Source organism: Melospiza melodia, chromosome 16 (genome assembly GCF_035770615.1).
Source record: "Melospiza melodia melodia isolate bMelMel2 chromosome 16, bMelMel2.pri, whole genome shotgun sequence".
Classification (NCBI taxonomy): Eukaryota; Metazoa; Chordata; class Aves; order Passeriformes; family Passerellidae; genus Melospiza; species Melospiza melodia.
Genome location: NC_086209.1, coordinates 4,442,325 through 4,467,978, shown reverse-complemented (window position 1 = coordinate 4,467,978; position 25,654 = coordinate 4,442,325). Strand labels below are relative to the sequence as shown.

Here is a 25,654-nt window from a genome sequence, read left to right as displayed (position 1 = left end):
GGAGCTGGCCAGGACCCCTGGTGCCACACGGGATGATGAGAACTTTCTTCTTTTGTCTTTCAGCCCCTCCACTGGAAATATTTCTGTGGTGAAAGAGATTGTGGACAAACTGCTCAAGGGCTATGACGTCCGCCTCAGGCCTGACTTCGGAGGTGAGGCAGGGGCAGGGGACGGGGACGGGGACAGGGGACAGGGGACAGGGGACAGTGGGCAAGGGTTGTGTCTGTGCTGGCCCCTTGGCCACACACACCATGGGCAGTGCTCCCCTCAGACACCTCCAAGCCTAATGTCCTTACAGCTTCTCCCTCACATCCTTAGGGCCTTCTCCCTCACGTCCTTACAGCCTTCTCCCTCATGTCCTTACAGCCTTCTCCCTCACGTCCTTACAGCCTTCTCCCTCATGTCCTTAGGGCCTTCTCCCTCATGTCCTCACTGCCTTCTCCCTCACGTCCTTACAGCCTTCTCCCTCATGTCCTTACAGCCTTCTCCCTCATGTCCTTACAGCCTTCTCCCTCACGTCCTTACAGCCTTCTCCCTCATGTCCTCACTGCCTTCTCCCTCATGTCCTTATGGCCTTCTCCCTCACGTCCTTAGGGCCTTCTCCCTCACATTTCTGTCACCCCTCCTGCTTTCCCTTCTCCTCTCACTGGCTCCTCTCCTTCCAGCTTCCCCCATCTCTGCAGGCAGCTGCACTGTCCACGGTGTAATGTTTCTGGGGATATTTTGCCACAACAGAGACACTCAGCTCTTCCTCTGCTCCAAGCTTTCCTCCATCACGGACAACAAGTCGTCCCTCCTCCATTTCTGCTCCCAGTGCCAGATATTTTGGCTCTTTTCCCTGCAGAGGGTTGAAGTGATTGCTGGTGGGGCTGTTGGTTGGCCTGCAAAGCTGCTCCCTCAGCAACAGTGAGGCATAAAATATTCCCTGGGGTCAAGGATCTTCAATTCCTCCCTTGGGTCCTGTGAGCAAGCAGGAGAACCACAAGGGCCTGGTGGAGATGAAATATGGAAAATCTTTGGGCACTGTTTTGTTCCCAGGTCTGGTTGAGGTCCATTCCTTGGAGAGGAGCAGGCACTAGAAAAGCACAGGGAGGGGGATTTGAGGGCTTCTGGACTCCGCCTGCCAAGCTTGGCTGGTTTAAGTCTTTTCTGGACAATGCTATTTCCTCCTGATGAGGAGATGTGTGGGGCTGGGGGATGCTCAGCACACAGGAGGACAGATACAGGTGTCCCTCTCCATGGGACTGATGGGACACAGGCTCATGCCTGTGCTCTCAGGGGGAAGAGAGGCTAGGGACAATTATTTAGTGGCTCAAGGGAGCAGTTTTCTCCCAACAGGGCTGCCCCATAGTTCCTAGAAGCTGGGAGTGAAGGAATACCCTCACTGCTCTCAGCAGGGTTTGAAGGCACCCCAATTTGCTGTTCCCCATGACCAAACCCATCTCTCCCTGAAGCCTCTGTTTTCCTGCATCTCACCCAGACCTGCCCCATGCTCTGACCACCCCGTACCCTTCAGCAGAGTCCCTTCCACCCCACAAACACCATCCCCACCGCCCTCATCTCCTTGTTCTACCCCGTGGTGGAACAGGGGCTTTCAGGAGGCAGCACCAGGCGCTGCTGGGCCCTGGCCTCATGGAGGGCTCTGGCTGGGGAAGATGATGCCCACCCCTCCATAGTGGGCACCTGGGAGGTCACCCAGGGAAGTGGGGAGATGCTCTGGGTGCAGCATCCTGAAGGCAAACAGGGCTTCCAAACCTTCCCTCCTTAGAATATGGGATAGGCTGGCTTTGATTGAAAGGCTCTGCCCAGCAAACACGACATGTCCCTATTACCTGGCCAGGCCTGACCACAGAAATTGGTGCAGTCACATTTTATGAGGGGGAGAGCCATGGAGATGACATAAAACTGGAAGAGGAGCAGGGTGCAAAGGCACGGCAGGGACTGGGATCCAGTGCAGCAGGAGCAGAGCTGGCTCTGCAGAGCCACGGAGCACAGGGAGCCCTGGCTGGGGCCAGCGGGTTTTGTTCACTGATTGCAGCCCCCAGGGCACCCAGGACAGGCTCAGCCCTTCCTCTGCTGACCCTACAGATCTGTGCAGTGCTGGGCTGGGCTTGGCAGGCACTGCAGGATGGATGGGGCTGGGCAGCCCTAGCACTTCATTGGATTTTGCTCTGAATTCCCCAAGTGCAAGCAGCATTTCTCCTCACTCAAGCAAAGAAATAGAATTATGAGCATAACCCCCTTCCCTGTAAATGCCTCACTGTTGCCCTTCACCCTTTCTTGTCCTTCCCGTTGCTCATGAGAGTGAGGTCCTGGTGGAGAGCCCCTTGGTGCTCATGGTGCAGGGATACCCAAACTCTCAGCATGCCTGGCTCACACCCTAGGAAAAGCTTATCCAGGCAAAATTCCTGCAGTATTTGCAGCTGGGCTGATACAGGGGTCTGGAAGCTGGAGATTGTTGGTGTTACAAGGCCAGAGAAAGGGGTGGACGTTTCCTTGTACCACTGCTATACCCAGAGCTCACCAGCTCTCTGGGCTTTTGGATCAAACCCATTTCTAGGTGAAATCCACTGGGGTCATGCCAGGAGGTGTCTAAGCCTGTGTGGCTCCCAGTCCTGTTGTGGAGAGGCCGAAGTTCTCCCCAATGAGTTGTGTGCAGCTGGCATAGCCACAGGACCCACAGGAACAGCATGAAGCTTGCCAGGGGAGGCTCAGGTTGGATATCAGAAAAGGGTTCTTTCCCCAGAGGGTGATTGGAACATGGAGCAGGCTCCCCAGGGAATGAATGGCCATGTCCCCAGGGCTGCCAGAACTCCAGGAGTGTTTGTACAATGCTCTCAGGCACAGGATGGGGTTGTTGGGGTGTCCTGGACAGGGTCAGGAGTTGGACAGATCCTTGTGGGTGCTCTCCTGCTCTGATGTGCTGTGATTCCATGCAAAAGGCACAGTTTGGGCAAAGCCCTGGGGCTGTGTGTGTGCAGCCCTGCTGTCCCCCAGGGCCGTGTGGGACTGAGCTCCAGTTCCAGCATCCTGAGGACTGGACTGTTCTCCAGGACTGCCCTGTGCCCCACCTGGGCTGTTCTGCTCCCCTCCTCTGCCTCCCAGCTGGGCAGGGGGGCTGACAGCCCTCTCTGTGTGGGGAGGTGATCCCACCACCCCCATGCTCCCATCCTGGGAACACCAGTGAGGGTGAGCTGGGAATGGCCAAGGTGGCACCTCAGAGGGGTGGCAGGTCCTGCTGGGAGCCCTGTGCCCCAAAGGGATGTCATGGAGCTTCCTCAGGGCTGGCCAGGAGTGACCAGGGGGTCTGGCAGGACAGTCAGCTGCCTGCCCAAGGGGAGAGGAGTGCAGCAAAGCAGCTGCCACTCAGCTGCCCATGAACCAGGGTGAGCTGTGCCTCTAAAGCCAGAGCCTTCAGCTCTCTATGGCTCAAGGGTGAGGCACCAGGGGCAGCAAGGTGACAGCAGCCAGTGCTGGGCTCCCTGGAGGTGTGGACACAGCCAGGTCCTTCCCAGACAGATTCCCACATGAGGAATGCAACCCACAAACGTGATGAACCAATTGGCTTCCCTTCCTCCCTTCCCTGCTCTTTCTTGCTGCTTTCCCCATGCTTTCCTCTTGCAGCAGAGTTGTTTCCTCCTTGCTCTCCTGTCCCCACATCAGTGGCAGTCACCCTGCCCTGTCCCCACCCTCAGCCTGGGGACAATGTCCCAGCTCCACGTCCTGGGGTGCCTCCTCCGTTCACTCCTGCCTGTAGAGCAGGAGCAGCTGGGATGCTTTGGGTGTGAAGGCACATGGAGGGACCTGTTCCCATGTACCGCCTGCCATGGTGAGGCAGATCTTTCCCCTCACAGTCTTTCTAAGAGAGCCCCCAGGCTCATCCCAGCACCCCCACCCTGCCCAGGATGTGGTGCTTCCATAGCTCCAAACATAACTCGTGGCTCCCCAGTCCTTTTTTTTAAAATTTTTTTTGAAAAAGAGAAAGAGAACTCTGCCTAATGCCAAAAGGAGGACAGGCCTGCTGGGGATTGCAGTTCACTTTTTAATTTTGAGATGCCTCGTTAGCTCTGGGCCAAGCTGAGTGGCTGAGAAGCATCAGCCTTTCGCTCTCCTCCCTCTCCCCCACCCCCCTGGAAACCCATTAGGCCGAGGAGCAGGTCAGCTCTCAGGGGTGGAGCCCTGGCAATGAGTGCCATGTGCTCACCTGGGGAGCTGGGCTGAGCAGGGGACACCTAAGGGGACAGCTGGAGCCAGGTGGAGATGATGGGAAAGTCTGGGAGCAACTCCATGGGAAAGCCACCTTGGTTATGTGAGGGCAGCCTGAGGGACAGTCCCCTCTGGTGTTTCAGGGGACGCAAGACAGGAGTGTCCCCTCTGGTGTTTCAGGGGACACAGGACAGGACTGTCCCCTCTGGTGTTTCAGGGGACACAGGACAGGACAGTCCCCTCTGTTGTTTCAGCTGCTGTCCCCAAGATCTGGAGTGTCACCCCATGCTGGAGAGATGTGGGAGAGTCCCAGGGTGGGACATGCAGGGACCAGGAGAGGGCCTGGCACTGAGGGGACAGGAAGGGATGATGGCAAACAAGTCCAAAGGGTCTGGCCAGGATTGTGGTGAGGATCTGGAGCAGCCTTCAGGAGGGATGTGCAGGGAGGAGCAAGAAGCAGCCAGGTCTCCAAGAGAGAGATCTTTGTCCTGGTACTGCAAGACCAGAACAATGCAGAGAGAAGGTTTTGGACATCAAACCCCAGGTGGGTGCCATGAGTTGGCTCTGGGGGATGGACAGCCTGGGAGTGATTCATATAGAACACTAATTCCACCACCAGGTGAGCAGGATGGCCATGATTTAGGGCTGGCTGAGCAGGGGGTGCTGCAGATAATGTCTGGGAATCATCTCAGAGCAGCACCCTGGCTCTTCTAAGTGCTCTTAGGCACTCACTTTCAGGAGCATTAGTTAGGAAAAAAAAAATGGAAAAGAAAGCAAACTAAGATGATATTGCCCCAGGGTAGAGAAGGCAATGAAGGAATGGCAGGAAGATCCCACTTGAGCTCAGTGACTCAGCTGCTCTCTGTTGGTGCAACGTTTCCAGCCCAAAACTTTGCAAGAGTTCCAAGCAGATGGCTCTTGATGGTTTTCCAGCATCATTTGCAGGTCTTGGTAGCCAAAAGCAAGGTGAGTGCTCCTTGCTGCCAGCCCTCCTGGAGTGCAGGGTTCCTGGTGTTTCTCCTGGGGGGAATGCAAGTGTCTGGAAATGCCTGGTGAAAACAGAATGACCGTGAAGCCCTTGGGATTGTACAGTAAATCCTGGATTTTCATGTCTGTGGATCCAGCAGATTTCTCTGCTCCATTTTAAATTCAAACTTCCCTAAGGAAAATTAGCACATAAAGGGGGGGTTGAAATGAGCCTGTGTCCTGCTCCTCATCTGCTTTGTGTCATGGATGAATCTTCCCAGCTCTTGCCACCCTCATTTAGGATATCCAAACCCCTCTTTGCTGCAATATCTTGGCCTTCCTCCCTCCTGTGCCCTGCCCCTTCTGCTCCATTACACCTCCACCCTCCTGGACACCCAACCCTGCTCCCACATCCTCTTTACCTCCCAGTATTCCTTCTTCAGTGGCCACTCCAGATTCAGTAGAGCTGGGGGTGAAATCCTCAGCCTTTCCCTGTGTAACAGCATCACTTGAAAGCCAGAATTGTAAAAATAAATGATTGCTGATGCATAAAGTGTTGCAGTGAAGCATCGTCAGTGGTTCAGGGCTCCAACACTGGCGGGGCTGAGCGGCTGCACCAGCTGGCACGGCTGCAGCAGCAGGGATGGGGTGCTTGGGTTGTTTCCCTGGCCCACCAGCCCTGTGTGCCTGGGAAACTGCTGCTCTCAGTGCTCCTGTGCTGGAAGGAACTGCAGTTTGGTTTCTTCCATGGTCAAGGCTGGCGGTGCTGTTCAAGCCTTCCCCGAAATGTCCCTGTTTTCCACTGCGTGTCAGGCGGTGGTTTTTTCCAGGCAGCTAGATTGCTTTGGATTTTTGAAGGGGAGGGGGGGAGAAATTTTAGGAAAAATGATTCAGAAATTTCTGAGAACAAGCCAAAACGTGTACGTGCTGGGTTTTTTTCCCTGTCCTAAAATGTTGGGGGATGAAACCGGCAGCACCCACTGCAGGGCTGGCCCCTGTGCATGGGGAGCAGGCGTGTCCCCAGGGCCACCAGCGACCTGGCTGGCACAAGGGCTGTGTCCCCACTGCCTCTGGTGCCAGGGCAGCACCTCAGAGCAGTGATGCTGCTGCAGGAGGACCAGGATATGGGGCTGGAAGAGGGCAGTGGCTACTGATCCTGGGCTGCCTGTCTGGGGGGCCACAGGAGCTGCTCACCTGCCTTTCTAGGCTTTAGTTTTCAGCTTTCCCCTCCTCTTCTGTGGCAAAAAATATTTAAATCTCAGAGCAGCTAGATTCAATTTTCCTTTTTCTTCTGAGATGCTTTGAGCCAGCCCTTTTGGGGCAGGGAACTGAGATTTGGCAGGAAGGTCTGGTCCCACCAGGGACAGCTCCTTCCCTGCTCACAGAGCTGGGCATGGGGTGAATGTGAAATTCTGCACTTCACAGAGCCTGACTCCACCAGGAAATGTCACCCTTCTGTCCCCACACCATGGCTGCAGCTCTGGGTTTGAAAGCAGAGGGGTAATTATGGATCAGGCTGGGGAAAGGAGTTAATTGAGGAAGGAGAGACAGGAGCTGTCTGGAAAGTCTCTAAACCCCAGTGTCACTCAAGGCCAAAGGAAAGGTGAATCCCTGCTAGGGCTGTCAGTGGTCCCACTTTCCTTCCTGAATAAAGAGCATTAGGAAAAGGCCATTCTTGGTCAGTAAAACTGGCTGCAGCTGTGCAGCCCTCACTTCCTCCCCAGTTTTTGTGACTTCTGGCTCCAGACCATGGGTCACATCCTCTCTAGGGCTAATCCAGAAGGAAGATGACAACCTCCTGCTGTTGTGTCTTACTTCATTAACTGAAGTGGCAGGAAATGAAAGGATCCCGTCCTTCTTGGGACATATGTGGATGTTAACACATTGCCACATGATGGAATTTCTATTTTTTTCACTTTGCTCTTTTTATACGAAATACATGCTGCGAAAAGGACTTGGAGGCTGTTAAGTCAGACACACAAGGCTTCAGAAAAAGCCAGAATTGGGGTTTCTCCAGGGATCTACATTTGGTCTCCTTGTGAGGGTACATCAGGAGGAAGGGTCCAAGAGTTGCCTCCTCCTGAGCAGCCCTGCAGAGCACACCAAGGTGCCATTTACACATGGAGCTGCTTTTTCTCCTTCCCTTTCCTCCAGAGGGGGACAGGCTGGGGGCATGGCAGTGGGGACAGCTGAGGTGGCCACAGCAGGTGATTAGGGAGGGTTGATTGTCTGGTGCAAAGGCTGGGGCTGAGCACCCAAAGTCCATCTTGGACTTGTTCTTTCCTGGCTGTTCTGTGCTCAGACCTGCTCTCCACACAGCCTCAGCTGTGTTTATGCCTGCTGCCAAGCACAGCAGTACAGCAGGAGCGTGTTCACACCTCTCCCCCAAGGAACCAAAGGTATCCCCTGCTGAGGGGTGCCCAGTGAGGGGGTGATTCTCCAGGATGCTCAGCAGCACGGGAGGCAGGCAGTGCCTGTTTGGAGCACAGCTCCTCTTGATTTCAGCCACAGCTGTGAGTGCTCAGCCCCAGTGCCCCAAGAGAGAGACACACAGAGGTCACTGAAATCCGGGAGCTCCAGGTGGCTGGGGTAGGCCAGAGCACACAGGAACCCTGTTACACAGCCACAAAAACATCTTCTCCTTCCTGTGGGCTTCCCCTCACTCACTGGGCACTGTCAGCACTGCCCTCCTGCAAATCCATCCTCTATCAATCAAGGAAAAGCAATGAGCAATGTTGCTGTGGACAGTTTAATTAAGAACTGGCTCCATAACATCCCTTCAGCAGTGGGCATCCTTCCACCTAACCTTCGTCCATTTTGTTTTCCTCATGATTTTGTTCTTGAGGGCAATAATGTTTTAGGATATTAGACCAGTCCCTTCCTCCAGTGTGACAGAGCTTGTGAACCTCTTGCTGCACACTGAACACCCTTGTGCATTCAGGTGTGGCCACACTTATTATCCTCCTTTCGAGACAGAATCTCTGGCACAGAGCAGTGGGAGCGGTTTTGGGAGAAAACAGCAATGGAGATGAGTTCCCCTGAGGCTGGCCTGGGGTTTCTGGGCAAGCTGTGTGCCTGCCACAGAGCTGTGCCTGCTTTTCAGGATTTGGTGTCCAGTGAGGACCATAAAGTTTCCCTGTCATCCATTTCCAACTGGAGCTGGAGGAGATGTTGGTTGTCATGCTTATGTCCGAGCCTGTGTGGGATGAATGCACTTTGTTGCCTTTCTCCTTCCTTTTCCCCCTTGGCTGGTGCAGCCCCTCCCTGCAGCTCTGCTCAGGCCCTGGCACAGCTGCTCTTCCACTCCATGGCAGGGCCCTGGGCTGGCAAGGACCCCTCAGTGATGTCTCTTAAAACAAAGACATCATCATCATTTTAACTAAGCTTTTATTCCAGGAATTTTGCCTCCACCCATAGACTTTTTTTACATCAAGATGCAATGCATTCGAGTTACTAATTAGCAGAATAATTCCAATACTTCTTAATTAATTAACTGACTAAAAGCAGATTGTTGTTTATAGCCAGATTTGCCACATCACCTGGACCCGTGTTCCTCCTTGACAAACATCTACGTAGCACTCACCATTTCTGAGATTATTCCTGCCAGCAAACTTGCCTTCGAGGGACTGCCACTGAAAGCACAATGTGAAAGGAGTGTAAAATCCATTAGTACAAGTCCTTTTGATTACTCAAAATATATTCTCACCGCCCTGGAGCTGTTCATCAGAGCAGCTTTACATACCTGCATTGTTCATCTCCTAAGACTCCCAGTATCCCAGTTAGGCAGAGAGGTATTTTTAATCCATGTAGCACAAAATAGAAAAGCCAAGGAATGTATTGCAGTTGTGCTGCTGTGTGAAAGAGGCTCTGTGTGTGCATGTCACTTTTCTCACCCATGTCTGGTTCAAAGAAAAAGAGTTGGAGGCTGCTACAGTGTCAGGGTGGCTGGATGGAAGAGGGTTCTTTGGTGGTACTGACACTGTCTGGTCTGTAAAATCAATTTTTGCAGAGAGCCCTTGCTGGAGGTTTTTATATCTTGATATTTCATGTGAAATATCATGCACTTGTTAAAGCATGACCAGAAACATGGACAAGACAAAAGATGTGTTTAATGAAGGCACGAGGCTTTCAGAGGAATTCATTTCTTATGGGTGAGAAAGGGCAAAGTTGGGTAGTGGAGCCCTATAGGATGAACAGAATGGTCAGTAAAACAGGTTTTCTGGAGACTCAGGGATTGATCCTGTTCTCCTGAAATGGAAGGAAGCAGAGCTTTCTCCCTTCCTGTTGGGATGTGGGAGCTCTGCTGTTTGCTTTGAGCAGGCTGGGTTGGGCAGCACTGATCACACCATTCCTATAGGCTGTTTTTCTGGTTGTGGCATTTATCCCTGGTTCTGTGCCATTGCTAAAACCTCTTTTGTTCCTTCTGATCTTTCCCCCCCTCCCCTTCCTGTTTCTCCTGTTCTTTGCAGTCCTGCAGGAATTGTGCTGTTAAATAATTGTGTTTGTGACAGGGGTGAGCCTCAGCCCAACCCACCATGTCCAGAATTCCCCTCCCTAGACCTCAGGACCTCTTAGTTCAACTCTGGGATGACTCTGAGTGCAGTTCTAGTTGGAAGAAAGACTCTGTAAAATTACATCTTGTTGTTCCATATTTATTCTCCCTCAGTGGTTTCCATGTCAAACTTGCTCAGTTTACCAGTCAAAACAAGATATTTCTACCTGCCAGCTCTGCCAGCTCAGCCTGGGCTCTGGAAATCAAGCTGTGCTCTCTCTGCCCTGGACATCATCACTCGCCAGAAAGGATTCTCAAATCAGGGCTGAGCTGGATGTGATGTTGAGTGTGCACAAATAGAATTTGTTCCTGGGTGGTATTAGGGGCTCTGTGGGACAGATATCAGCAAGGCTCCTGTGCTGCGCAAATATTGACTAACAAATCTACCCCACCACCTGCGGGAGGATGGGACACCTCTGGGGACATTTTACACCTTGGGGACACCTAAAGGGGGAAGATTTTTGGGGATGATGGTAAAAACCCACAGCAGCAGGAATGGCACAGGGAAGCTCTGCTTCCTGCTGTTCTCTTTATTTGTGAGAACAGGCCTAGCACCTCCTGTGCTCTGGGCCATTGCTTGGTCACCAAACTGCGACCTTTCCTTCAGCTGGGGTGTCCTGTGGAATCCCCACAGGGAACAGGCAGGAGAGGCCACTTCTTGCTCTGGAGAAGTGTCATGGTGTAGCCATAGGAAAGCTCTTCTTTAGTGGGCATTAATCGTGTCCACAAATAGTTCCCCTTCTGATGGGTGAAGCAGAAGGACTTTCCTCAACACCCCTCCAGAGAAAAATGGAAATTTTGTAAATTTGATCATTGGCAAAATGTTTAAAAAGCCACTACACGTGACAGAAAATATATTTACTGTGTATGATCGTGTCATAGAGTAGGGAAACTGGGAAGGGTGTCCTGCATTGCTTTCAGCTTTCACTCCTGTGCTTCTGTAGTGAATTCCCCAGGGGCTGTCAGCAAGGAGGGGACACCAGAGCCTTCCCTGCCCCATGTGAGGCTCCACTGTGAGCCTGCAGAGCCATTCCAGCCACTAAAAGCCATGGTGAGCTTTTATCTGTGACACAACCCAAGAGCAGGGAGGAAATAGGGTGACAGCCTTGGTTCTTTGTCACCCTGTGCTCACATTTGGGACAGTCAGCTGAGCTAGGAGAGCACCAAAGTGCCCCTTCCTCTTCCTGCAGAGCAAGGATGGGTTTTCTGGCCAGCAGATCTCTCCAAACACATCCCCTCAGCTACCTGGAGTAGTTCTGACTCTTCTCTTACACTCGGTGAGACAGTTCCTGCTCCTTTTAAGGAGCTTGGTGCTGGTGACACCACAGCAAGTGACAGGGGAACCTTGTGCCAGGGGTAAAGCCACGTCCAAGGGCTGCACTGGGCAGTTCAATGGGTGATGCACAAAAAAGGGGGTGCTGATGGCACTGGCAAAGCTCTGGGTGTAAGATCAGGAGCTGTCCGGCCAGGAGAGGAGGCCACCCAGGTCACAGATGTCACCTGGAGAAGGTCTGCAGGAAAGCCCACTCTCCTGACCTCTGGAGAAGGATCTCAGCTTGGCAGGAAATTTTTGGAAGTGAGGGAGAGGGTAGGCTATGAGCTGGATTCCTCTTCTTATCCTCCTTTCACAGCAAAAATAGAACATTTATCACAAGTTCCCTACATGTTTTTCTTCCCTATTGCACACTAGCTCCTTGCTAGTATTTGAAGCTCCAGAAAAAAGAAATTGATGAGTACTCAAGTTAATAATGTGTGCTTATTGTGTTGATGAATTGCTGGAGATGAATATATATGTAAAAGCTCTGCAAGATTCACTCATCCATGCATCCTGAGTGAAAGCAATTATTTTGGTGAGCAAATGGGACTTAGTTTTATGTCTTAATAAAGAGGTTCTGGGCTAAAAGGCAACTTTTGTTCCGGACATTATTGCAAATCAAGCTTTACTGAAATAATGGAAACACCAGCACAGGGGGCAATCTTTTAGAAGTGAACATCCTGGAATCCTTTTTTCTACTAAACTCTTTCAATTCTTGGTCACACTAAATTTTGTAAGATCTTCCCTGTTTCAGACTTTGGAGAAAGGGCAGGACCACCTGAGCAAAGCACATCCAAGAGCTTCAGAAACTGAGGGATGAAAACTTGTGATCCCATGGATGACATTTGGAAAGGAGGAGGCTTGGTTTTTTGTGTGTGCTTTGTTTCTCTTGATTCCTAACCGAGATATGAATTTAATGTGAATGCAATGATATTTTCAGGCCTGACTCACTCCATTTTTTCAATACTTGCCCTGTAAATTGTCCCAAACATAAGCCTTGGGCATGGTGCAAGTTTAGCACAAGGTCCCAACCTGGCCATCTTATTCCTTTTGTTTTTCCCCAGATGCTGGGGATGTCCAACTGGATCCAATCCAGGAGTTACATCCTTTAAAGACAAGAGTCTGTAAACAGAGATGAGGAGGTGTGACTAACTCATAAAAAAAATTGGAAACAGGGAGGAAAAAAGAGAAAACACCTTGTTGTTGTCACTTTGATAAAAATGACAAGTCCAGGTATTTTGTTGTTGTTACAAACACTTCTAAGACAGAGTAAGAGATTTGATGTGAACAGAGGAGCTTGTGTTAACCCATTTAAATTAATTTGGCTCAGCTCATTTGCAGTTAAGGGGATTAGATGGCTCAGGATTTGGTAATGTGAGAGAGTGTTTTCCCAGACAGGTCACATCCCATAGTCCAGGCCAGGTCTGGATGCTTTGGGGGAGGATATTTCCAGTGCACACAAGAGAGAGGCCCCTGCATGGAGAAAACATTTATTGCTCACGTGCCAGGAAAGCCCCAGCACTGAAAAGCTGGGACAGCACCTTTGTGCCCTGGGTGGGCAGGTGAGAAATGAGACATTCCAAGGGGCAGCTTGGGAGAAAATTCCACAGCTGCCAGGCAGGGAAAACTGCTAAATGACCTCAGCTGTGAGCCATAGTGGCAACCTGGCCTGAGGGTGGAGTGGCCTGGGAAGGGAGGGATAGGATAGAGAATAGATTAGGGATAGGATAGGATAGGATAGGATAGGATAGGATAGGATAGGATAGGATAGGATAGGATAGGATAGGATAGGATAGAGGATAGGATAGGATATAGGATATAGGATATAGGATATAGGATATAGGATATAGGATATAGGATATAGGATGGGATAGGATAGAATAGGATAGAATAGGATAGCATAGGATAGGATAGAGAATAGAATAGGATGGGATGGGATGGGATGGGATGGGATGGGATGGGATAGGATAGGATAGGATAGGATAGGATAGGATAGGATAGGATAGGATAGGATAGGATAGGATAGGAGAAGATAGAGGAGAGGATAGGATAGAGGATAGGATAGGATATAGGGTATAGGATATAGGATATAGGATATAGGATAGGATAGGATATAGGATATAGGATATAGGATAGGATAGGGTAGGATAGGATAGGATAGGATAGGATAGGATAGGATAGGATAGGATAGGATAGGATAGGATAGAGGATAGGATAGGATATAGGATATAGGATATAGGATATAGGATATAGGATGGGATAGGATAGGATAGGATAGGATAGAATAGGATAGCATAGGATAGGATAGAGAATAGAATAGGATGGGATGGGATGGGATGGGATGGGATGGGATGGGATAGGATAGGATAGGATAGGATAGGATAGGATAGGATAGGATAGGATAGGATAGGATAGGATAGGATAGGAGAAGATAGAGGAGAGGATAGGATAGAGGATAGGATAGGATATAGGGTATAGGATATAGGATATAGGATATAGGATAGGATAGGATATAGGATATAGGATATAGGATAGGATAGGGTAGGATAGGATAGGATAGGATAGGATAGGATAGGATAGGATAGGATAGGATAGAGGATAGGATAGGATATAGGATATAGGATATAGGATATAGGATAGGATAGGATAGGATAGGATAGGATAGAGAATAGAATAGGATGGGATGGGATGGGATGGGATGGGATGGGATGGGATAGGATAGGATAGGATAGGATAGGATAGGATAGGATAGGATAGGATAGGATAGGATAGGATAGGATAGGATAGGATAGGATAGGATAGGATAGGATCCCACATATAGCAGCACCACCTCTGCCATTGGGGGTGGTTTGGCTGTGAGGAGGAGGGTGGTACTGTGGTTTTCCAGGTATTTTGCTGCACTCCTACCTCCTGGCTCTGCAAGGAGTGTTATGATGCTGGGGAGGGATCCAGCCCTAAAACCTGCTTTAAAACCTGTGTGCCTCTGTGGGCCTTGTAGCACCAGAACTGGTACAGAGATGGAACATTTGGCATTGTAAAGAGTGTTTTTGAGGCTGTGATGAGTCCTGGGGGTTGGTCTGCTCAGAGATTGAGATGGGGCAGCTGCCTGTGGTGAGCGTGTTCTGGTACATGGTTAAATATCCTGCTGACTTTTGCACCCAGGGGTTCAAAGTATCTTGTGTCTGTGTGCAATCCTTCCTGAAGAGCTGCCCCTTTCAAAAGCAGGTGCTGGGCTGGGAAAGGAGGAGCAGGAGGGAGCCAAAGGCTTCTGAGCCTGCCCCAGCTGGAGGAGCAGAGTCTCTGGCAGTGCCCTGGCTGGCTCTAGGAGATGGGGCAAACACAAGCTCTGAGTAAAAGCAGAAGGACTGGGCTCTTCCTGAGTCCACCAGAGCTCCCCAGGCAGGCAGAGCTGTGCCCCAGGGCTGCTCTGGCAGGGCCCCTGCAGAGATGCAGTTCCTGCCAGGATCCTGACAGAGGTAGGAGGGAAGTCTTCTCAGGTGGAGCGGTGTGGGGGTGGCTGATGAGTGTGGGCACAATGCTTCACACTGCTGCTGGGGAGAAGAAGCCTGCCTTGTGTTGCTTTGCTGTCACTCTACAACAGGCACTTGCTTGGCAAGCCCCGCTGTCCTCCTGCTACTACTCTGTGGAGGAGAGCTGGTGGAACCTGGGATGCTCAGTGTCTCTGCTTTCCTGGGATTTGATCAGTGTAAACACAGGGAAATGTGGTCTTGCATAGTGCCAGCTCTGCAGAGAACAGGGGAACACCAAGTATGTGCCCTGCAGGCTGCAGAGCCTCAGAGCTCGTCCCTGTGGGTGCCCTGGGAACAAGGGGAGGGCAGGTGAGCCTTCCAGGAGGCTGGAGCACTGCCTTCATCTGCCAAGGCTCAGGTCTGGACCCACCTTCTGCCATGTCCCTGCTCCAGCAAGGACTCCAATGGCAGTGACACCCCTGCAAAGCAAGCTGGCCATTGTCTCAGCTGGGCACTGCCAGCTGTAAGGGATGGATGGGAGCTGGCACTCAGTCCTCTTGGTAAAGTTGCTCTTATAGAGTTGATTGCTTGGACCCAGTGGTCAAAGCCAGGGTGATGATGGTGAGTTCTGGTGAGGTGATGCAGTTGTGTGTCTCTAAATTAGAGACAAATCTGAGAACTTATTTTCCTCTTGCTTTGCTGTAACCTTACCAAATGTGCTTTGGATCCACCAATATGCATCACCTGAGCAAGAGATTCACAACCAGAAGCTATTGGAAGACTGTTTTCATCACTGAGGACGAAACAGTTTTAAAAAATCTCTCTCCTGAATATTGACCTAGGCCTCTTCCAAGAACAGATGATGCTCTGGGTAGTCAGTAACTGTTTTCAATGCTGAGAGCCCTGTGTGTGTGTGTGTGTGTGTGTGTACAGGTGCTCTTCTGCTGGACTAGGTCCACTGGCAGTACAGATGCTGTCAGGCTTGGTGTCTACTCACTTGTTCCAATTTTAAGCCTGTACATTTGAGACTTTGTTTTTATTCAGCTTGGGTAGCTGTCTACCAATATCTTTTAAAATCAACCTTGATTTAGCTTCCTCTGTAATCCTTCAATCCCTCTGGGACAACCTTTACACTGTTTTTTGCAGCCAGCTGATTGTTCTCTCTCACTTCCAAATTTCCATGGGATATTTGCAATATCCCACTCTAATACCCACTAATCCATTAAAAAGACCCATGAGATAGATTAGGTAATCCACTGTGCCTCACAGATTGTGTTCCTTAACTCTGTGCTTCCCCTGGAACAGCCACAGAGCGGGTGCTGCACCTGCCCTGGGAAAGCACTGTTCCTCCAGAAGGATCCCTCACACTGGCTCAGCAGCAGGCACAGTTTGCTTGAGAAAATGTTCTGTGACTGCTCAGGTCCATAGGGAGGCTTCATGTGACAACAGGCTGGCACTGTGGCTGCTGTTATCCAGGTTAAGCTGTGTGTTTGCAAAGAGCATCTCAGGGAGCAGAGCTGGCAGGAACAGAGGTCGGCCCTGCCTGCTCTGCAAGGGCTGTGGCTCCTCGCTGAACAGGAGCCTCATTGCTTGCACCATGGCTGTGTTTGGATATTCCAAAAGTCTGCTCAGGAGCTGAGCTGTGGTTTTACCCTTCCTTAGATGTTCCATCCTACCTTTGTGCTGTCCTTGATGTCCTGGTGAGAACTTCCTCCAACTTGGCATTTTCCTTGGGAAGTCCCAACTATTCCCCTTTCTTAAATAAATATTTCAAGGTCAGTTGTCTGACTGGATGAGGTGACAATGCCAGGATGCCAGGAGAGGACAATGGCACAGGAAATCCTCATTATCCTCCTTGCACAGGGTAGTGCTGTGCCTGGTGTGGTGTAGATGGGTGGAAACCACACCAGGGTTAGGCAAGATCTCATTCTGTGCCTGGGCTCAGCGGTGTAAAAAGGGCCAGGGGCTCCCTAAAGGAGTATGGGAAAATGTAGGAAACCTACAAAATACCAAGGAAACCTAAGAAATACCCAAGAAACTGTTTTGTACCAGACCTACTTGGAGAGCAGCTGCAATCTCCATGGGAACTAGTGGTAGTAGATATCCTCCCTGCCCCTGCAGAGCCATGAATCCATGGGAAAAGAGCAGGCATTGACATCCCCAGACACCCTGGAGGCCAGCACCCTGTCTTTTAGCTCCAAAATCCCACTGAGAGATTCCTCAGCAGTGACAAGACCCTCATAAAACCTGTCCCTCCCCAACAAAAATCCAATAACAAATTTGCTAACTTGCCTTGAGACCATCTCTCCTTCTGGTAATGTATAACAGTGTAAGGCCATGGAGGGCTTTGCCCTTTTAAATCCAAGGGATTCCACGGGGTGACCTGCTGGGAGTAGAGGGAGAGCTCCAGTATCAGCCTCTGAATGTGTTTGATGTTTCTGGCTCTTGTGCTAAACCTGGCAAAAGAAATGCACAGCACTGGCTGTGTTTGGGGGAGAGATCATGGAAATAAGAGTGGAAAAAACCAAGTGGGAAAAGGATTGGAAAGTGTTAAATGGATGTTTAAACCTGGATTTTATTGGAAAAGTTTGAGTAGGTTCTTAAGGGACCCTGCTGAACTCAGTGCTTCTAGATGTCACAGCAAATCAGAGGTGCTGGATGAAAGTGGTTCCCAGAACATTTCTGCTTTCATGATACATGGTCAGCTTTTCTTGTTCCTCAATCAACGTTAACACTAAACTGAGTTTGTGCTTGATGCTGTACATAAGCTAAAATAAAAGGAAAGGAACAGGAAAATCAGTGTTGGGAAACTTCTTTGTGATTTGGCTTGTGTAGCCTGCTGGGCTGGCATCTTTTAGATGTTCTCTCACTGCTGTAGCAGAGCCCTGGTCCTGAGATCTGTAAGCACAGCTATTATCCAGACAGCAATTTGTGAGCTCCTCTTGCAATCTCCCTGTGTGCTGAAAACCCAGGAACATTTCCATTCTGCCTGCACTGGAGTGTAGTAAATTTGAGTGTCCTGACAACAGGCTGGCCTCTGAGTTATCTTTTGGGTGGTTTCAAAAAACGACAGCACAGGACTAATTAGTCCATCAGCCAAAAATGATTCAGGGCTATCTGTTTTGGGAGGGCCAGAGGGAGATTTATGAAGAGGACGAATGTTTTCATCCTGGCAGCAGCTCCTCAGCCAGCGACAAGCCCGGTGCTGGATGTGCCTCCTGCACCTCCAATTACCTGGGAGCTCTTGGCTCCCAACTAACCACGTCTGTCAGGCCTTGTGTAACCAGCCCATGACGTGGGCCTGGCTCTGAGCTGGAAACACAAAGCCAGGCTGCCCCCAGGTCCAGTGCTGGGAACAAAGCAGAGGAGCAGCCTGGGTGAGCCATTTTCTGCAGAAAGGACGAGTGGATGCTGACCGCCCCTGCCTCGTTGAGGAGTGTGGAGCGAGGACTGGAGGGAAAAGTGCTGGCAGTGGAATGACAATGACAGGCTGTGTGCTGGTTGTGCTTGTGGTGAGACTGAGACTGCCCCAAATGCTGGTCCTGTTGGGTGAGGGTCACTGAAAATGCAAGAGAGGCTCCGTGGTGCCATGGTCCTTCATCAGCAAACCTGGCCCTCTTCCTGCCTGCACCAACCTTCTGTGCAGAAACGCTTCCACCACACAGGGCAGGGCAGCCTTGTCTGGGACTGGCTGGGTTGGGGCTGCCCTTCAGCTTCTGGAGGGTTTGGAGTGAGGAGCAGGTTTTGCATGGATGGAATTTCATGCCTATGGCTGTTTACCATTGCAGGGTAAGGCACAGACCTGTTCTATATGTAGGTTTAGTAACTGAAGCCTCTAATTTTCTCTGGTTGGCTTTGTTTACTCAGCAGAAGACCTAAAAGCAGTTTTCCTGCTGCTGCAGGGATCTCAGAGGCTGGTGATGCCACAGGCAGGGTGCAAGCAGGGAATGCTGAGGCTCATGCACAAAGCTGTCTTGAATAATTTCTCCTCTTGTCCAGAAGAGACAGGGCTGTGCTCACTCCTGCTGCATGCGTGATGCACTCCAATGGCAGGAGCTCAGCTGCCCCTTTGCCATCTCCAACCTCCTCCACAGAGTGAGCAGCTCCAAGGATAGCTGCAGTGGATTTGGAGATGTTTCTGTGGTTTTAGGAAGATTTTGTACAGAAGATGTTCCTTTTTCTTTTGTCTCTAGGAGTGTGTCATTGCTTCAGTGGCTGGTTTGTGGATACCAGGCTTTAAAATAGAGATGTAGACAAATTGGCAAAAGGCCGGAGGAGAGCAGCACTAATTGTCAGAGCTTTAGAAAACATGACCTCTGAGGAGAGGTTGAAGAAATCAGGTGCATTTAATCTAGACAAGGCAGTATGGGTGGGGGAGGGAGGGGGATGTCATGGTTTCTCAGAACATAAAAGCTGTTGTTAAGGAAGGATGATTGATTTATTCTTTCACTGTTGTGGAGGGGGGGGAATGATGAGACCAAACTACATTTAAACTGCAGAGAAGATTTGGTTTGGATATCTAGGAAAAGCCTTCAGTGCAGTGAAATGTGGGAAGGTATTGTTCAGGGAAGCTGTGAAATTTCTGACACCCTGTTAATGCCTTTGTTCCTGTAGCTCAGACTAAAGGGTAATTTTCAGGCTGATCCCTGTCCCTCAGCACTGCAAACCTCGGCTCTGCCAGCAGGGCCAAGTGCACGTGGGCAGGAATGCAGGAACCAGCATCCTTGAAGCCCTGGCTGCAGTTCATAACAATGATGTGGTTTCAGTGAACCATAAATGCAGTTCTGCTCTCCTGCCCACTGGTTTGGAGTCTCTTTGGCTGTGTCTGAGTTGCAGTTGAAGATCTGAATGCAGAGGAACCCGAGCTTGCTCTGGTGTTGACTTCCTTGGGTAGGAGTGAAGAGGGGACAGCTTGGACCTAAGCTCCAGGCAGCTGCCTGAGTGATCACCCCCCTGTTTCACTGGATTTTGTGCTTTTGTCTTCAGTGAGCTCAGAACCAGGCTGGGTTCTGGAGAGATGTCCCAGTCCAAGCTGCCATCACCTCTGGCTGGAGTGCAGGCACTCCACAGGCTTGGAAACACAACCATTCCTCTACACCTGTGCCAAGTTATTTCTGTTCACAACGTGACTGCAGGTGTTGGGGTTTGATGCATTATAAAATAAAATGTGAAAGTAATAACTGGTTGCTGGGAAAATATTGCAGATTAGCACAACTTGTTCTCTACCTCGACTGTGTTTATATTTGACAAGTATCACTTGCAGAAAAAGGACAGGTTTTATTATAACTCTTTTGTCTGCTTCCCTCCCAACTTCCTGAGTGCATTATTCTTAGGCATCAAACTACTTCTTTCAGGACAAAATGCTGGTGAACTCTCCAGTGGTGGTGAGAAACAGGGATGTGTGAGGGTGCCATTCACTGGTAAAAGTGGCAGAATTTCTCACACTCCCTCACTCGTGATCTTGCCCAAAAATCCTTCCCAGGTAGAAGCTTTTTCTTTAAGGGGAGGAAGCCTAGATCTTTGTACCCACTGGCAAGGCACAGATAAAAGCATGGGCCTTTAATATCAGGTTTACTTCTTTTGCCCTGTCTTGGATCCACAAATGCAGAGTTCTGTCTCTTCTGGACAAATCTACAGATGACGTTATTCCATATTTGAAATACCCTACTTTTGTAGCCCTCTTGCCTGAAGCTATTAACATTGGCAGAATTGATGTCCTTTGTTTATTTTTCTGTACTACTTAAAGTCTGAATGTTGGGCACCAGCTGGCCTGGTTTCCCATTGGGCTGCATTGAGAGTCAGGACATATTTTAGTGTTGGCTGTGTCCATGCTCCTGAATGCCTGTCCTGAGCAGACTGGGAGCCAGCAGGGCTGGAGAAGGTGAAATGGCTTCCCTGGCATCAAGATGAAGTAGTGCAGTAAAGGCAGGGCTTGCATTTCATTTTTTGTAGGACAGTCACACACAGGAGCCCATGGGCTGCACACCCCAGGGCTTGCAGGTGGGCAGTGCAGCCTCCCAGATTCTCTGATAGATGGGATGTGGAAGAGCTGGCAGTGCCAAGAGGAGCCCTGCTGACTCTGCAGGGAGCTGATCCCTCCAGCCCAGAGCTGCTCCTGGAGCTGGGAGAGGGGAGCTCTGGAGCTCATCCCTGGCTCTGAGTCACTGCATGACCCCGGGCACTCGGATGGCACGGTGATGAACACAGCACAACTGTCTGCATGCATAGAATGCACTGCAAGGCTCTGGCTTTGACAGATATCTGTGCATCCCCACTGCCAGAGCTCCCCTGCTCTACCCACCCAGCCTGCTCTCACTGGGGGAACAGCCCTGGGTAGTGCTGGGGAAGGAGGGGATGCACAGCCAGAGTGACACAAGTACTGCTGGGGATGGTGGGGATGCACAGGCACAGTGACACAAGTACTGCTGGGGATGGTGGGGATGCACAGGCACAGTGACACAAGCACTGGTGGGGATGGTGGGGATGGTGGGGATGCACAGCCACAGTGACACAAACACTGGTGGGGAAGGAGGGGATGCACAGCCAGAGTGATACAAGCACTGCTGGGGATGGTGGGGATGGTGGGGATGCACAGCCACAGTGACACAAACACTGGTGGGGAAGGAGGGGATGCACAGCCAGAGTGATACAAGCACTGCTGGGGATGGTGGGGATGGTGGGGATGCACAGCCACAGTGACACAAACACTGGTGGGGAAGGAGGGGATGCACAGCCAGAGTGATACAAGCACTGCTGGGGATGGTGGGGATGGTGGGGATGCACAGCCACAGTGACACAAGCACTGGTGGGGATGGTGGGGATGCACAGCCACAGTGACACAAGCACTGGTGGGGAAGGAGGGGATGCACAGCCACAGTGACACAAGCACTGCTGGGGATGGTGGGGATGGTGGGGATGCACAGCCACAGTGACACAAGCACTGCTGGGGATGGTGGGGATGCACAGCCACAGTGACACAAGCACTGCTGGGGATGGTGGGGATGCACAGGCACAGTGACACAAGCACTGGTGGGGAAGGAGGGGATGCACAGCCACAGTGACACAAGCACCGCTGGGAACAGGCTGGAAGCCAAGCAGGCAGTGGGGCACTCTTGGAGGGAGCAGCACTGCATGACAGAAAGGCTCTGGAATGGGAATGTGGCTTCTGCCAGGCTCTGCTGCAGCCCTGTGCGTGGCCCTGACTCTCCTCCTGTAACTCATTAGCCTGCAAGATCCTCAGGGCAGCGCTGACTTCCTCCTCCTGCTATGGCTTCTATCACAAGGCCCTGATTTCAGGGCAAAAAAAAAAAAAAAAAAAAAAAAAGACAAACTATCAAAGTGAGACTTCCTTAAAAGCTTTGCTGTGCCTGTGTCAGCCTCTGGCACAAAGAGGCTGCGGGAGGATCGTGTCTCCCCGGCGTGACTGTTGGTTATTTTCCCACCTGGCTCCCTTGTGAAGGATGAAGGCACAAGCACAGCTAAGATGTGTCTGGAGTGTGGCTGTGATGGCATCTTCAGAGGCTCCACGAGGTCTCCTGAGCTCCCCTGCCTCGGGCACCCTGTCAGCCAGCCCGGGGTGCTGGAGCCTGCACTGCCTCTTTAAGGAGATTTGCATAGCAGGCCCTAATTACAGTGGTTGATTCTGATGTTGTCAGTGTTGTTCATATTCCATTAAAGGATAATGCTGCTTAATTTGCAGCAGAGGGTCTCGGTGAACAGCACACCCAATCACAAGGCACCCCTAATGACACTGCTTCCCTACTTCTGGTAACACATAATTAAAAAATCACTCCATTTCCAGTTGTGTGGTTCTCCCCTCTCCCCCAATCTCCTAATTACTTTCTAAGCCATTTCATGATTATCTGTAAATATTTCAGCACTTAGATCTACTAATGAGTGCATGGAAGAGTTAATACCTTGAGTGGCACAACTGCTTGCCTTTCCCTTTCTAGTGATGCCTTGCAAGGGATCATTTTCCACCTTGCATGTGTGAGGTGAAGGGGACTTTCTTGGGTTGGGATTGGGTTTGTGCTCTGCCTTTGGGGTTGTGGGCCTGAGTAGGGGAGGGGTAACATGCAAAACCCCATTTCCAGCTGCAGGAGGTGTTTTACTGGGTTTGGTAGTGGGTGTGTGTCTCATTTTAAATTGTTTTACATGGCTTAAACCCCACAGTAAGGACTGCCCTGTTCTCTGATGCAAGCTGTGCTCTGAAAAACCACCTTACAAATGCTGCTTTTTCACTTCATAGATCTGTTTCCTGTACTTGTCTGGTGCCTTGGGTGTTAAAACTCACTTGGGACTTTCAGGCTGAGTACTCAGAGCCTGCAGAGTGATGGAGGAGTGAGCTGGAGCAAGTTTCCTGCCCGTGGCTTGCATGGCCTTGGGTGCTGAGTTCTTTGTGTGGTCAATCAGGACCACCCTGTGCGAGCCCACTAGGAGCCTGCTGATGGTCTCTGAAGGGATTATTTGGAATAACCAGAGATAATTGTGTTACTAGGGGGTAATTAACTTCCAGAATTAAAAAAAAAAATCAAGCTTAGGCTGCACTGCTCCTTGGGGTGAGTCTAAGTCTGGGAGTGAGAGAAATCAAATCACTTGAGCACATTCAATTTCATGATACTCAGGGATTGTGGGGCTGATTAGAATCAAATCCATGCATTTCTAGGCAATTCCTATATTGCAGATAAGAGAGGAGGACTTGAATGTGGTCCTAATCCAGCCTATTTGTGTTCCAGGTAACCCTGTCACAGTGGGAATGAGCATCCACATCTCCAGCATTGACCAGATCTCTGAAGTCAACATGGTAAGTTTGGAAAGAAAGAGAAAAATAAAAAAAAAAGAAAGAAAGGGGGGAAAAAACAACTATAAAATGTTCTTTCATTTTCTGACTGAGATTTACTTCCAAGGCAATGTTTTCTTGGAGGCATCTGGATCTCTGCTGGCACCTCTAGAGTTTGTACCCTCTCATCTCATCTCATCCAGTGTAGATTCTTTTCACCTTCTCTGCTGGTGGCAGAGACATCTCCCCAAGTTATGCCTTAAAAAAGTAGATGTGAATTGTATTTTTTTCGTTGACACAAAGGTGGCTTTATGGTCAGTCTGTCCCTGCCAAGTTAAAAACAGTGAGTTTTCATTTGCTGGTGGTAATTCAACATTTCCTTGGAGATCTGTGCTGGAAAGAGAGGCTTCTAATGGAAATCTGGGTTTGGGTGGCATTGATAGATTGGAGCTTTTCATATAACTGTGAACAACAACAAAAAAAAGAAATTATCTGCTCAGGTAGCAATGGTGTGGGGTGAAATCTGTGAAATTTGATGATTACTTTGGTCATGATTTATGTTCATATCCAGGACTGTCCCTCAGAAACCCTCAGCACCCAGAAGGGGACATAGATTGTGTTGTAATTGCCTAAACTTGCCTTTCTTCCTCCTGTCCAGAGGCTTTTCCTCCAGACTCTGCTCCTTTCCCAGGGGCTGAGTGCAGGGGGAGGCTGGTGGGAGCCTCCTGAGAGCTCCTGTCCAGTTCCTCCCTTCCTGGCCTGTGCAGGAGGATCCTGGGCCCCTTTAGAGCTCTTGCAGTTCAGGTCAATTAAAATCCTGCTCTGCCCCTTCTCCCATCCCATTTCTCTGTCTCTGGCCTCTCCTGCCCTGTTTCCCTGGCCCACCAGCTCTTCTGAGGAGGGGGGTGACACAACCTGACCAGTTGGTTTTGTTCCCAAGCTGTCTGAAAAGCCTGAATTTGTGTTGGAATGACCCAGGGGGAAGAGCCAGCCATAACCTTTATGTTCCTGAGTGAAAGTTCCTTTTGCTGACTCTGCCACCATGCCACCCTCACCTGAATTCCCTGCATGACCTGTGGCACCTCACCCCGGTGACAGTGACGCTGGGCAGTGTGTGTGGCCCCAGATTTGGGTTCAGAGGCACTGGGTAGCTGTGCTTGAGTTTAGGCTCAGCTTAGCAGGGCCAGATGGTTTAACCTAGTTCGTCTCTCTTGCCTGTCAGGCCACAGCTCAACTTTGAGTCATGTCCTCCCCCAGGCTCAGCTTGGACCTGGGTGTCGTGGGGTGCTGGAGCAAATGTCACCCTCCTGCTAGAGCCAGGATGGACAGTTTGGGTTCTGCACTTGTGCCTTAAGACCAAGGCTTGCACAGGCATAACTGGGAGGAGGTGAGGGTTTGGTTCTCAGCTGTAGCCACTGCCCCTGTGAGCCTGAGTAGCTCTGTCCCAGCACAGAAGGAGAGGGAAACAGAGCAGGCACCAGGGATCAGAGGGATGGAGCAGCTCTGCTGGGAGGAAAGGCTGGCACAGCTGGGATTGCACAGCCTGCAAAAAACCAGCTTAGGGGTGGCCTTCCAGTACCTGAAGGGAGCCCACAAGAAAGGTGGAGAGAAACTTTTTACAAGGGCTGGAGTGACAGGACAAGGGGGGGTGGATTCAGACTAAAAGAGTAGGTTCACATTGGATCTTAGGAAAAGATTTTCCCCTGTGAGGGTGGGCTGGCCCTGGCACAGGGTGCCCAGAGCAGCTGTGGCTGCCCCTGGATCCCTGGCAGTGTCCAAAGCCAGGTTGGATGGGGCTCTGAGCAGCCTGGGACAGTGGAAGCCCATGGCAAAGGGCTTGAATAAGGTGATCTTTAAGGTCCTTTGCAACCCAGACCATTCTGTGAAGACAGCTGAGCCCTGCAGGGGCTGGTGCAGGATGAACCTCCTGCTGGAGAGGTGTCCATGGACTACAGGGGCTGATCAAATGCTTTGTCCAGCAGGTGAGAGCAGGGGCTCACAGCAGAGAGGAGAGCGCCACATTTACGTGGCAAGGGTTGGAAAGTGCTGCTGTGGATCCTGCAGAGTTTGAGCAGCACAGGGATGGACACTGAGTGCTTTGATGGTGGTGGCATGGCTGAGGTCAGGCTAGGCACCACTGTCCATGCTATGCTTCTGTAGATGTGAAGGAATGTCACTTCTAGACCTTGATGATCCTTCCTGGCTCTCTGCTTGACAAGAAAAATGTCCTGCTCATCTTTCCTACATAGATTGAGGCAGGGGGAGAGGGTGTGGAAAGGTTTGGGGATGGGAGGTGAGGTGGCTGTCGGTGAGAATTTATTCAGGACCAAGATCTCTGAGCACCGTGGTGAGGGAGCTTCAAGAAG

The 25,654-nt window shown here is 50.7% G+C and overlaps 1 protein-coding gene across 2 annotated transcripts in view; it reads left to right on the top strand.

Annotated features, from left to right (window-relative positions):
• Positions 1-25,654, top strand: part of LOC134425605 (gamma-aminobutyric acid receptor subunit beta-4) — an 81,357-nt gene that overhangs the window by 5,744 nt on the left and 49,959 nt on the right. For both annotated transcript variants that reach the window (XM_063170350.1, XM_063170349.1), the window contains exons 2-3: positions 64-152; positions 23,245-23,312. In XM_063170350.1, the coding sequence (XP_063026420.1) occupies positions 64-152; positions 23,245-23,312 (157 nt within the window). The remainder of the gene's footprint in view (positions 1-63; positions 153-23,244; positions 23,313-25,654) is intronic.